The sequence below is a fragment of the Haliaeetus albicilla genome, chromosome 8, assembly GCF_947461875.1.
Source record: "Haliaeetus albicilla chromosome 8, bHalAlb1.1, whole genome shotgun sequence".
Taxonomy (NCBI): Eukaryota; Metazoa; Chordata; class Aves; order Accipitriformes; family Accipitridae; genus Haliaeetus; species Haliaeetus albicilla.
Genome location: NC_091490.1, coordinates 38,127,490 through 38,140,791, shown reverse-complemented (window position 1 = coordinate 38,140,791; position 13,302 = coordinate 38,127,490). Strand labels below are relative to the sequence as shown.

General features: G+C 41.2%; 1 protein-coding gene across 2 annotated transcripts in view; it reads left to right on the top strand.

Moving 5' to 3' along the window:
• ATF6 (activating transcription factor 6) overlaps positions 1 to 13,302 on the top strand; it is an 83,024-nt gene that overhangs the window by 10,577 nt on the left and 59,145 nt on the right. For both annotated transcript variants that reach the window (XM_069789945.1, XM_069789944.1), the window contains exons 8-9: positions 1,359 to 1,544; positions 1,964 to 2,055. In XM_069789945.1, the coding sequence (XP_069646046.1) occupies positions 1,359 to 1,544; positions 1,964 to 2,055 (278 nt within the window). The remainder of the gene's footprint in view (positions 1 to 1,358; positions 1,545 to 1,963; positions 2,056 to 13,302) is intronic.

The following is a 13,302-nucleotide window of genomic DNA, read 5'->3' as shown; positions in this document are numbered from 1 at the left end:
TTAAGGTTCTTTAAGCAGCCAGACTTTAACCAGAGCACGCTATCTGAGTTCATTGATGTTACTATTCTGTGACTTGGTTTTTTTTCGTAAACTGGTACTTCTAGAATACTTCTCATCTTCTTTCTTCAGCTTTCATGCTCTAATAGATACAGGTTACTCCAGTGCATGCGTTGGTAGCTACTGGAGGGTATTCAGGTCTTTGTAAGATACAGCATTCAGTTCTCTTTTGATGTAAACATCATTGAGGCACATCCTGTTTTAGCTTAATAATGTGATGGAAGTCTTCTGGTTTTAATAAAAACAGAGTTGCTGTTGCTAATCTGTGAGGGAAAGGAAATCAACAGAGTAGTGTTTAAATTTAGGATTTCAAGTAGTTTTGTATAGCTCTGCAATATCGATCATTGTTATCCTTGTCAGCAGCAAGATGCTTTCAGTCTAGGTCGTCCCACTCAGTGCAAACCACAAAATGAGTAAGTGGTAAAAGATGATAGATTGTTTGAGGACGGGGAGGGGTTACTATGAACTGTCCTGGTCTAGTCTTGCAGACTGAATGCCTGCTAGTGGTTGGAGTGAATTATGTGCCCTCCTGGAGTATATTTGCTGGTTTAGCTTCATCCAGAAGGAACCCAGTTTGTGTGCTGTATCAGAGACTGTTCTGTGATGTGAAGCAAAGCATATTAAGTAGGACAGTCAGGAAATGTGCATCAAAGCCATACTCCCAATCTGAATTAAAATGCTAGTATAGATGCATCCAGAGACTGCATTTAAACTGCCATGGAAGTGCTTGATACACATAGAATGTGCAATCTGAGGTCAGCAACAGTATTCAAAATCTGAAAAAACTATATAACAGAGCTGGAAAAGGTACAGAAACAGTTGTAATCAGTGTGGAAATGGCTTCCATACAGGACAGACTAAAAATCTGTAGGACTTCCCAGTTAAGAAAACAGATGACTGATTGTAGCCTATGAAATGGTGTATGGTAAAGTGAAGATGAAAGACGTTCTTGCTACCTTGCAGACCTGTAGATATGTATTTTCTGTCTTTGTGATTTGATTGATCAAATCAAACTGCTGCTCAAGTATACATTTTGTGTCCCCTACACACAGAAGGTTGAGAATGCAGAAGAAAACAGAGACAGCGCAGGGCCTGTTTTTAAATTATATATGAGCTATAACTGTTGGAGGTGTACTGTGATTCCTAGTTGCCTCTGTGCTGAACATTTCGGCTCATTTGAAGCAGAGTGTGGGAAGCTATCGATGCAGACTTTTGATAAAGTAGAGAAGCAGAAATTATGCATGAAATAGAGGCACTTTTAACTTGCAGATCATTAACAGGCCTCTGTATTGTCTGTCCAGGTCAATGTCTTGAGAAGGCAGCAGCGCATGATCAAAAACCGGGAGTCAGCCTTTCAGTCTCGGAAGAAAAAGAAAGAATACATGTTGGGACTGGAGGCGAGACTGGAGGCAGCCTTACTAGAGAATGAGAAACTCAAGAAAGAAAACAGCACACTGAAGAGGCAGCTGGATGAAGTAGTGTTAGAGGTAAGAGATTGTGATGAAGATCTGACTTTATATAAAGACAGTTGCTTAGGTGGAAGGCACTTGAACAGAGTCATGGAAATATTGACTGGAAGACCTTTGGGGTTTCTAGCCCAGCCTCCCACTCCGAGCAGGACTTTCACCAGCTCTAGGTCAGGATAGCTGTCGCATTATCTAGTTGACTTTTAATTCTTTATTTCATGGTGCTTCTGAACATTTCACTGAGAAGATAGACTGGATAGAAGCTGAATATAACTTACAAACAAAAGACTTTTCTTTTTAAGTAGTCCTGATGTGTATTCATACATAATTAGGCAAATATAAATCTAAAAAGCAACCTAATTTAGTGTATTTAGCTTCTGACATACCTTTGCATGTCTGTGCCCCTTTTTATTGCATGTCTTCTCTGGTTTTTTGTCTAGAATCAGAAGCTCAAAGTATCGTCTCCAAAGAGAAGGACCCTGTGTGTGATGGTGATACTGGCTTTCATAATGTTGAATTATGGTCCATTGAGGTAAGCTGCCTAGGAATTCCTCTTTGCATAGCAACTTTGCTGTCCTGTGATTTTTATTGGAATCTTTAATACAGGCAGTGTTGTGTTTTAAAGCCTTGAGCTTGAAACATAACTTCTGTACTTTACTCTCCTCCTGCATAGGGGAAGACTCATCTGTACAATGGTTCCTTTTTTGGAATCCTTCTGGCAACAAGAGCTAGATCTTGTACTTTTGAATTTCTCTTGGCTTGTGTGGTGGTTGAACTCCAGCCGGCAACAAAGCAACAGGCAGCCTCTCACTCACTCCCCTGTGCACCCCCCCAGGGGGATGGAGAAGAGAATTGGCAGGGGGGAAAGTAAAACTTGTGGGTTGAGATAAAGACAGTTTAATAGGACAGAAAAGGAAGGGAAAATAATACTGCTAATATAAGAGAATATACAAAACAAGTGATGCACAATACAATTGCTCACCACCCGCTGACTGATGCCCCACCAATCCCCGAGCTGTGGTGTCCCTCAGCCAACTCATCCTAGTTTATATATTGGGCATGGTGTCATATGGTATGGAATACCCTTTTGGCTTGTTTGGGTCAGCCGTCCTTGCTGTGTCCCCTCCCAGCTTCTTGTGCACTCCCGGCCTCTGCTGGCAGGGCAGTATTAAAAGCTGAGAAATCCTTGACTTAGTATAAACACTGTTTAGCAACAACTAAAACATTGGTGTGTTATCAACATTATTCTCATCCTAAATCCAAAACACAGCACTATACCAGCTAATAAGAAGAAAATTAACTTTATTCCAGCCGAAACCAGGACAGCTTGGCATTTTGTTATTCAATGCAGCGTACAGCAGTTTGTCTGTTCCATTTATACCTGAAGAGATTAGAGATGTGTTTAGGATCCTTTTAGAAAAAAAGTCACAGACTTTGAGAGCTCATCTGCTTGTTTATACCTGTGCTAATCAAAATAGCTATGAGTTTAAGCTTCTTCTAGTACCCAGTGCAGGAAATCCCACTTTGTTCCAGGGCTTTGCAATCCTGACCATTAGATGTGTCTAGCTGCAATCTTCCTCATTATAGTGTAAGCCCTGTATTACTTGTTTTCTAGATCTGGTGAAGAGGTTGTTCCCTCTCCTTAATTAGTTGAAGTGGTGATCAAAAACCTCTCTTCTTTGAACTGTATCAGTGAGTCTTAGGAACCAGAGAGCAGGAAGGAAATGCTGCATTACTTCCCAGGCAATTTATAAAGAAATCTGTGGAAGAGAGGAGACTAAAAAGGGATACTTCTTGCATGTATCTGTCTCTTTAACCTGGCTTTGGAACATAAAGACCTTTTATATGAAGCTGTTCACTTTTTCAAAAGGAGGAGGATATTTCAGTAGATTCCCTGTCAGCAGTGTCTCCATTTGTGCTCAAAATCCCAGTCAAACTAAAGGAATGGGATAAATCTGGAGGAAGACTCTGTTTCTGACTATGACAAACTTTTGCAATGGTGGTGTTTGTATTTTTAGTAATATTAGAAAACGTGCTAAAGCTGAAATTACTTTTGAAGTATTTGCACTTACTGCAAATACTGTTTATCTTGGGCAGTCAAATACAGCTGATAATTTTACTTTGGTATGGATGATTTTAAGGTAGACCATTTCTTAGTGTATTTAGGGTTTGTATTGGGATTTTTGACTATTGGACAGAAAAATCAGCTTCCGGATACTAAGCAATTGATTCGTACATTCCATCTGCATTTGCAAATATTACCCCTCGCTTGAGAGACATTTGGTGAGAACTAATAGAACCGGTAATCCTGAAGCTGGGAGAAATTTTAGTTGCCTCCACATTACAGTGAGGAGTTGGAATGCATGAAGCTCTTGTTAGTTTTGAGAAGTTTGGAAGCATACAGAAGATGGGTGGGAAGTCTTACCACAGTGCTCTAAAGTTCCTGTGTCAGCTTCTCTACCCCTAGGAATGAGTAAGGTGTTGAGCTTGGTCGCAAGAAACTGCTGTCAAAGTAGACTGAAAAGTCAGTTTGTGTTCATATCTTTGTAGCAATCAGTACTTATAGAAATGTGACAGGGTTAATTTCTTGACCTGTTTGATGTTTAATAAAGTAGGTAAAGCAAAAAGAAATTCTTGGGTGTCTGGCCATTCCTGGCCAGTGTGGCAGCTGAGCATGTCAGTGTAATTGGCGTGCCTGAATGAGGTGGTCTGCGTCGGTACTGGATTTAGGCAGTGAAGAGAAATGTAATCTCAAATTTGCAAGGAATTACTCTTACCTTTCTGTTTGGTTGTTGGTTTTTGGGTTGGTTTTTTTTTCCTAGTAGGATAAATGCTTGCACTGCAATTAAAATACCAGACTGTATCAAGGTGATGTGAATGTTGATTGTGCAGTACCCTTTGGAAGGTCCAGAATGTGGGATATACAAACCATTACTTAAGATTTCACTCCTCCCATGCGCATTTTCTTCCTTTTTTAGAGGTGTCACTGAGTGGTAGCCCCATGAACGTGATACTCATGATTGCTGTTCTGCTTAGACCTTAACAACAGAAGCTTCCAATACATGTGATATTTTTCAGTCCCTGCAGCTTCTTACAGAAATAAGAAATTTTATGCTAGCTTATAGTTCAGCAAAAGTACTTCCCCCCCCCCCCGAGTTAGCTAACTGTGGAATACCCTATTTCTATGCAGTAGTCAACTGGAGATAAATATAATTTGAAACTTTGTGACAGTGTTGCCATTTCTTCTGTGTAGGAAATCATTTCACTTGTTTAGCAGATAAAATTACTCTGCTGACACATTTTTTCATGCTGACAAATATGTTGTGTGTATGGGTAATCTGTAACATTGAATTTGGGAATATGGGAGTGGGGCTGAAAGTCTGGTAGGGAAGCTGGTGTATCGACCCAAGAAATCCGTTTGAACATATTGGAGGGAGAGTCTAGTCCAGTCTGCTTAATTGCCAACAAGCTTTTCAGAACACCCTTCAATCTTGGACGTGGCACCATGTTATCTCTGAGAAAAGAATGTAAGTTGAATTAAATATAAATTGAATATAAATGTGAATTGAATACTTTCTGGTCATGAAACTGGCTTGTATAGAGTTAATAGTAACTCTGCATTGTATTGTACTGTGTTACTAAACTCTTTTGGGTTTGTTGATATTTTGTATAGAAAACCAAAACTTTCAGTTATTAAAAGCAGAAGTAATTTAGCAGGAATTCTATTAGTGTAAGTTTCTATTTTATCTATTTGCTTTATACTAGAAGAAAGGTGCCCAGGAATTTCCCATCTGTGTGTCAATGAACTATTCTCTAATCTTTGTGAATTATTTGGATTTGGATTTAACATCTATAAAAACTTCCTTTTATTATTATTTAAGAATGATTGGTGAGGTGTATGAAGGGAAAAGGGTACATTTTGATTCAATTCCTTGCAGAGGTCACTCCCTTGCCCCAGTCTTGCATACCATGAGGTGCAAGACAGGAATTGGCAACCCACAGTATTTGCACAAAAGGCAGCGAGCCCACAAACCTTGGCATGTAGCAGGGTTGGGAGCTGGAACCACAACATCTGGAGGCAGGTATCTGTGGGAGGCAGTGTCTCCTGCCTTCACACTTGCCTTCTGTGAGAGCCAGTGTCGGTCAGCATGGCTGCGTTCTCAGCTGGCATGGCACCCCTGAAAGATTGCTGACTTCTGGCATTAAGAAACATCTAATTAGCTGTGCATTTTTTTTTATCGCTTACAACATGAAATCTGAAAATTTTCAAACTATTAAAATTCCTAGATGTCCTTTTTTTTTTTTCTTGTTGAATTTCCACATTTGTGTTAGACTGTGCCTGGGTAGTAACCAGATCTGAAAGTGTGTGAAATAAGCACAAACAATGCTGAAACAAATGGAAACCAAGCACATGTTCTAGTCTAAACAATCCACGTATTTATTTGGGGAATATTTTTCTTTTGTTTCTCCTCCCTGTTCCCCTTTGACTATAAATTGTCTTGTGTGTTTGTTTTTTTTTCATGCAAGTCTTACACGTGATAGTGAAATATTTGCCTGAAACTAACCCAACTGATATATAAAAAGTAGGGAAGGGAGAACGATCACAGAAGACGCAAAAGGCATATTTTCTGCATCTCTGCTGCTTGGGGCAGTAGCAGCAAAGCACGTAAGCCAGGTACTTGCTAGTAGCCCTAGCATTATTTTCTTGGCTATGACAAATGTTCAACTAGTTATTTTTTCCCCCTAATCAGACTGCTCAAGCTTACGTGGGGCTTATCATCCAAGAACAGTCTTAGACCATTTATAAAGATGTCAGCCAGCCAGAATGTGTCCTAACTACCATTTCAGATATTTAGTGGACAGAAAACAAAGAAAAATACGAAGTTGGAGAGAGGAAAGGCAGATCTGCAAAGAGATTGGAACAGGGGGTTTGAGAAGGTGGTGTGATTTTTTTATTAATTTTGTTTTTTCTTACAAGTTGGCCAGCTGTGTATGGCTGGAACCCCTTTCAAACTGGAAAACAGACTTGATGATGTAACCAAAAATTCTTAAGCTGTATTTGTGGTGGAGGATGACTGAGGTGGTGATTGATGGAGCTAAGTAAAGCTGCTGCTTCAAAATCTCTTGTGTCCTGTTGACCTACAGCAGCTGTGCTAGAATTGCTGGCCTTTTGTAGAGACTTCATTGCAGCTCCTCTCTAGAGTGTCCTGATGGGTTTTCCTCTACTTTCCAGGACTATCCTGGAAACTGAATAATATATTAAAAATTTAGATCCACTGAGCAATAAAGACACCAGCCTGGGTAGCTTAGGAGTGTGATTTGTGTGCTATTTTCATAGACTGCAACAAATGAAGAAGCAGTGATTTTTGGCTCCTGAAAGGCTTAGGAGTGTGTCTCATTTCTTAAATTGGTAACACAACCATTAGGAAGAAAAAAAAAACAACAAACCAGAAGTGGTAAGATTAATAATTTTTACTAAAAATGAGGAAATCACCCCAGGATTGTTCAGCTGCATGCTACCATGACCTGCTGCTTGTAAGGATGGAGTAAGCAAAACACAAGTCTTTCACCAGCACCCAGATTAGCAGCCCACCTAGTCTGCAGGCTGCTAGTCAGTATTAATGTAGCCTGCTGAGCTTTTGGAGCATGTGTGATTTGGGCTGCTGAAAGCACCATCCACTGAGCCCACCTGTATTTGTGTCAGTATGGTTTAGAGCCCTTACTCAAGCTGAGCAATCTTGAGTTGGCGTGTGGGAGAGCAGGATTATTCTGAGGTTTGGTGCATTCAGCAGTGTTTTTGTGCAAGTTTGCTGTTGTTTGAGCCTTAATGCTGGACTCCTTGATTAAAGAAACAGACTCATCTTACGGCAACTAGGAACCTAGGGATACCTTGGTGGTGGGATGTCAGAAAGTTAGAGAAATAGTTTCGTAGTTCCCTTAAAGGGAGCATTAGCTGTGTGGACAAAGGAGCTAATCTCGTTACCATAGTATCACATGCAGCAAGTGTTGTGTTGCTGCAGAGGTGTTTGAGCTTGTATCTTGTGTGCTCAGGTTTGTCAGTGCAGATCCAACCCACAGCAGCCAGTCCTGGGCCAAGGTCTCGGTATGGTCTGGGTCTCACCACTGTGCTGCCATAGCAGGTGAGCTCAGTTGCAAGATCAAGCAGTGTTGTGGCATGTTTGAAAACACCCCAAATGTCCTCTTGAATAATATGTGGTAAGCAGACTAAAGCTGTATGTCTGGCACTTGCCTAAAATGAAGAGCAATGATAAGCAACTGAAACACAGTATTTTTTTTTTCTTGTTGCCTTAACGATTCTTCCTGACTCTGTGTGTGTGCTTCTTCCTCACTCCATTACAGCATGAAGTTGGGCAGGTTAGTTGAAACCACCAATGGCTTGCAGTAAAATGGAGGAGGAACTCCCCAGCCAGGTTCCTTGCTTGGCCATTGCCACCTTCCAGCTGAGCCTGATCTGGGAGTGGTGCTGAACTGTGAGCATTAAACTGTGGCCCATGATTTCCTTCAGCTGCAAGCTGTATAGTGTTGTCTAAACTTGTGCTGACTGCTTGAAGCATCTCTAAAAGATGTTCTGAGAACAGAGAACCAGGAATTGTGGACTGTACAACAGGGTGAGTTCCTACTCTCAGTTCATCCAATCCTGGGCTTTTTTGCACTCAGTGAAGGATAGAAAAGGATTGTTTTTCTGCTTTTTGCAAGCCTCAATAGCCTTCCATGGATTTTCAGGAGGTTAATAGACTTAAATGTGATGTATACCTGAAGTATGCTAACAAACATACATACAAATGATGAAAGTCAAAGGGCTATTAATTTTTTACACACTAGTAGAGAGGAACTGGTGCGATGTGAAAAGAAAACTACTAGATGAGTGCAAGAGGCATGCAACAGTGCCATGTTAGCCAGCTCCTTCTGGCTGCCAAGGAAATACAGAGCCCTCTGAGTGTTTTAGCAAAACCAGCAGAAGCTCCGGAAGACATTTGTGGCTCTTAACTCTTCTAATATGGGAAACTTACTTTAATGTTTGTGACACTGAAAGAATACGTTTCAGTGCTGAGTTGAGTGTACATTTGTGTTGGAGATGGCCCAAAGCTAGAAAACTGCTTCTATAGCACACCTTTGGTCTTGTGTTGTAGTTTCTCCTTGAAGAAAGAGAGAGAAATCAGGAGGAAAAGGACAGGTTGAGTAATTTGGACTTGGGTTCAGTTTCCAGACCTTTCAGAACCTCTGTTGATGGGTTGGTGCTTGAATAAAATTGAATACCCTTGATTTTCTTACAAACTACAACTGCAGGAGCAGGAAGTGATTCCTTCCTCTTTTCTTTACTGATCACAGCCACATGTTCATCCTGGCAGAGTTGTGCCTTGGCCTGGCTGTGCTCGCTTGCCTTGTCCTGCTGCTGCAGAGCCTGCGCAGAATGCCAGATGCACTCGCTGATAACTTATCCTTTTCTCCGTGTGTTCATCTGCTGGGCTGGGAGTGAAATACAGAAAGTTTTTGCCCTGAATGAACATTGTTGTTAAGGCTGCTTGCATCAGGCCTGCCCAAGCTTTGGCAATAAAGGCTAGCCCTCTTCCAAATAACTGACATAGTTTTCTAAGCCAAAATAAATGCTCTGGGTGTCGATACTTGCTTTCTTCCTTTCTTTTCTACCAGCTTTATTAAAAACAAATTGCTTTTTAAAGAAAGCACAACACAAGAAAAACACAGAGATCATCCCTCCAGTTTGTGTTGCTTTCTCATCCTCCCCAGCAGAGGAAAGAGGCTGGATTCCTCTTACCAGCCCAGCACTCGCAGAAGGTAGCTCTGGAGCAGCCTGGCAGGAGAAGGTAGTGCCTTGCTGTCGGCAGATGGTGCCCTCATCGGGACTAAGAAATGAGAAGTACTTTCCAGAGAATATTTGGCACTGTGGCAGCCTTGTCTGGAATCAGTTAGGAAGAGGACAAGGTCCTCAGTTGGTGTCTCCTTGCAATGTCAACTTTAGCCCATTGGAAACATCCCAGCTCGTATTCAGAGATGGTTCTGTCCCCAGAACACTCTTTGTTATGATATCACTATTGGCTTTCGTCTACAAATTACTTTACAACTTAAATGTCAGTATTCAAAACTTGAAGTGCACAGGGTTTGTTCAGCCAGAAGTACAAATGAAATTTAGTTTGGGCTCCTGGCAAGACTTGCTTTCACATTTATCAAACTGACATTCAAACCAAAGAAGTAAAAATACAGCTAAAAAATCAGGTGCTATTGAATGCCTGGAGAAACCATGACAGGAGTGTTGCTTTTCTTTCTCTCCTATAATCAAATTTATCTACACTTCTGAACAAACATCTGCATGAAGTATTTAGTGGTTCGTTCTTTTTTCCCTTGGATCTGGTTTTGCATCTTAAACAAGCTGATAGCTCAGCCAGCTTAGACAGGGTTTTTGTGGCTGTGTGAAAACTCTTTAATGCTCAGGGTATCTGGGATGTCCAAATGCAGGCTGCAAAGCCTTGGTAGGCACCCCAGGTGTGTAAGTGTGGCCAAACAGAAAAGGTTCCAGCTTCTAAATTGTTGTCTTGTCCAGTAAAGCCATTTCTTGGCTTCAGTCTTTCTTGACTTTTAATATGGGGCAGTAACTCAATTCCTGCAAATAGTAGGACTTGCTCAGGGTATATATGCCAAAGTGCTCTTTCTTTTCCAAATTCTCATCTTGTAGCCCAACAGAATGAAAAAATTTTCCATGCTTTTACCATCTGTCACATGAAAACATTTTTTTTAAGCAACTATTGATATCTTAGCTGAAAATACTGGTTTTCGGAAGCTTTTTGTCCCTCTGAATGGGATCATCTACCTTTCTTTTTCATTGTTTTAGCCTCTTCTACCTGATATTTTTAAATGCTCAATATTGACTTCACCTTCAGTGTCATGGTGTCGGGATCTGCTCTGTCGGCCATTCCTGTTCCAGCTTGTATTGTTGCTGTTCTGCTTAGCACTTATAAAGCTCAGGATGCCTCAGGTGGGCAGGTGTTTCCACATGTAGCTCTGTAGGAGAGGTCCATCTTTCATCCCAGCTGGTAAAGGGATTCCTTGGTCCTAAGTCATGTTTTTCCCCCATGCCAATTTAAGATGTCAAAGGAGGAATATTTCTGATATCCTGTGTCATACCCTCATGTTCCCACTTGGCCAGGAAAGGTCTTTGAGAATGAGAAGTCAGAGGATATAGACAATTACCTGCATGTCCTCTCCTATCTATTACCTGAAGATGGAGCCCTGTTTACAGACAAAGTCCGCAAGTGACCTCTCGTGGGAGAAAGGAAGGGGAAGAAATGATACAACAGAACAACAACATCTATTCAGATGGGGAAAAAACCCCCAAAACTCTCCAAGTAACTAGAAGGTGGAAGCAGGGCAACATTTCAAGTTGTGGGATTTTTCCTTATCCAAAATGAAAGTTCTTTTAGTTTTGGGTTATTGCCACAAACCAAAGAAGCAAGGCAGGGCAATATTTTTTTTTTTTTTCCCCAGACATATTTGAAACTTTGAGAAGGCAGCTTCTGATCATCTTCAAGGTCCTAAAAAATGAATGGGGAAGGGGAGGCAAATGTAGCCCATGTAGCTTAAGGCAGAAATTGCTGCTAGCCCTGCTTCAAAAGAAGTATTTTGTTAAAAACAACAATCCTGATAAAGGAAAGGACATCGGAGTAAATACCATAAATAATACCATATTTTGTCCTCAAGTTGGTGCTCATGTTCTCAGAAGTGGGAGCCATGGTTTATGCCTGTAAGGATGGCAAAATGTACTCTGTTCGCCTCCTTCTTTGTCTTTTGCTGCTGAAGATATCTTCTTTCAGGTTGAAACATCCCATACTTAGTTGCTGCCAAAAGTGAAATTTTAATTTTCATGAAAAGATTAAGGTGTTTTAAGCATGAGAAGAGTAAAAATAAATATTACCTCTCTACTAAAGCTGATATAATAAAATGAGGTGTGTGTGGTTTTGAGTGTACAGCTAAAACAACTAAATTACAAAAACTGAACATTAGCTGTGATTGCAGAGCGGTGCTTATCTTTATCCTTGATGGACTTGGTTTGGGTTTCTCTACTTTTGTTTAGAGTTCAGGGGGAGCTGGAGTAGCAACGTGTTGCATGTGGCACTTCAAACTAGTCACCTTGCCAAGCTGGAACCTGAAATAACAAGAATTGCCTTTGCAGAGTGAGGCAAATAGGAAGGAAGAGCCATCATGGAAAAATGCAGATTTGTTACAATTCTATTGATTAGGGGTTTGTCAGCTTTAACTAGATAACTACATGGAAAGTTTCTCTGGTTCAGTGTGTCATTTTGGACAGGAAAGGAGAGAAGTAGGATAGGATAAAACGCCAGACCTGGTAGGTCCATCAACACACTGGATGGCTGATACACTTCAGGCTGTGGAGAAAACGGTTTGTGGGAGAATTGCAACTTTCAGGTCTTCTGATGGATATTCTTGGTTTCATGAATAAACTTCCACATACTTTTAGCTGTCATGGCTCCAAATTAGGTAGAGGAGGGACGTTATACAGATGAGTGACTTCCAGCAGAAACATGTGGTATACCTTTAAGAATCAGCCTTCGTTTTGAGCTCTGGTTCTGGGCTTGAGATGCTGCCAGCTGTGCCAGTGCTTTCACTGGAAGAGAAATAAACTATAATAGGTAGTGGAGATTGTGTCTGTAAAATTGGATATCCTGGTGTTGCTTGATCTATGAGGCTGTGAATAAACCATCTAGCTTTCCATGCTATGCAGTAGAAGCAATGAGACATTTGGATGCTAGTGTACATATACAGTAAGGAAACTGTAAGTATTTTTCTGCTCACTGTCACTAGTGAAAACAGAGCCTGTAGCACTTCTGCTGCCCTGGTTCTGTGCTGCTGCCTGGAAACCTGAAGAAGAGGAGGCAGTCCAAGCGACGTCAGCCTGGATCTGGGATTGCCCTGGCTCCAGCGGTTCTGCAGAACGTGACACAATTACTCACAGGGAGACCTGGGTTACTGTTAACAGGAGTGCAAATGTGTTGGCAAAAGAGAGAGGATTGCTAGGCAACTACATGTGCCTTCTGCTTAGTTGTGGAGTATTTAATCTGCCCTCCTTGCTAGTTCTTGCCTTTCTCTGTTATTACCTTTTTTATTCATTGCCTGTTGCAAAGTAATGCTATGTAATAAATAGGAAAATGAGATCTTCCTCTGCAGAGTTTATGCTCTGCTACACAGGACAGGTGGAGCATGAATTAAAATGTACTCTGTAGGCAGTGATCAACATGCATGGCAAAGATCTCATTGGCATGCTGGGGTCTTGTTGGATTTTTGTATTTTCACTGTGTTGCTGCTGGTGATGCTCTGCTGTTAGCTAAGAAGGTTAAGACTTGATTTTGTAAATATACATATTTTAGGAAGCAACCTTGTTTACGAAAGAGTAAAGCTAGCCTCTGGAGAAGATATCTTAAACTATTGCTTTTGTGCTTTCAAGATTTCTCACTTGTAAATCACTCTTCTGAACTAGGATGCAATAGATCTTTTATAGCAGTTGTCTGGTCATATTTCCAGCTCACACGTAAAATGCTGCTATGTTGCTTTGCATGGAGAGCAGCACAGATGTTCCTATGCTGCATGGCTGGCTGGCTGGCTGAGCAGCCCCCAGGGGAAGATCCTTAAATCAGTGGAAGCACAGACCAGGACAAGAGGGTATCTGGGACCATGGCCTACTGCCCTGTGTAGATGGGGTTGTCAGCCCTGCCAATGTTTCTAAATCCAA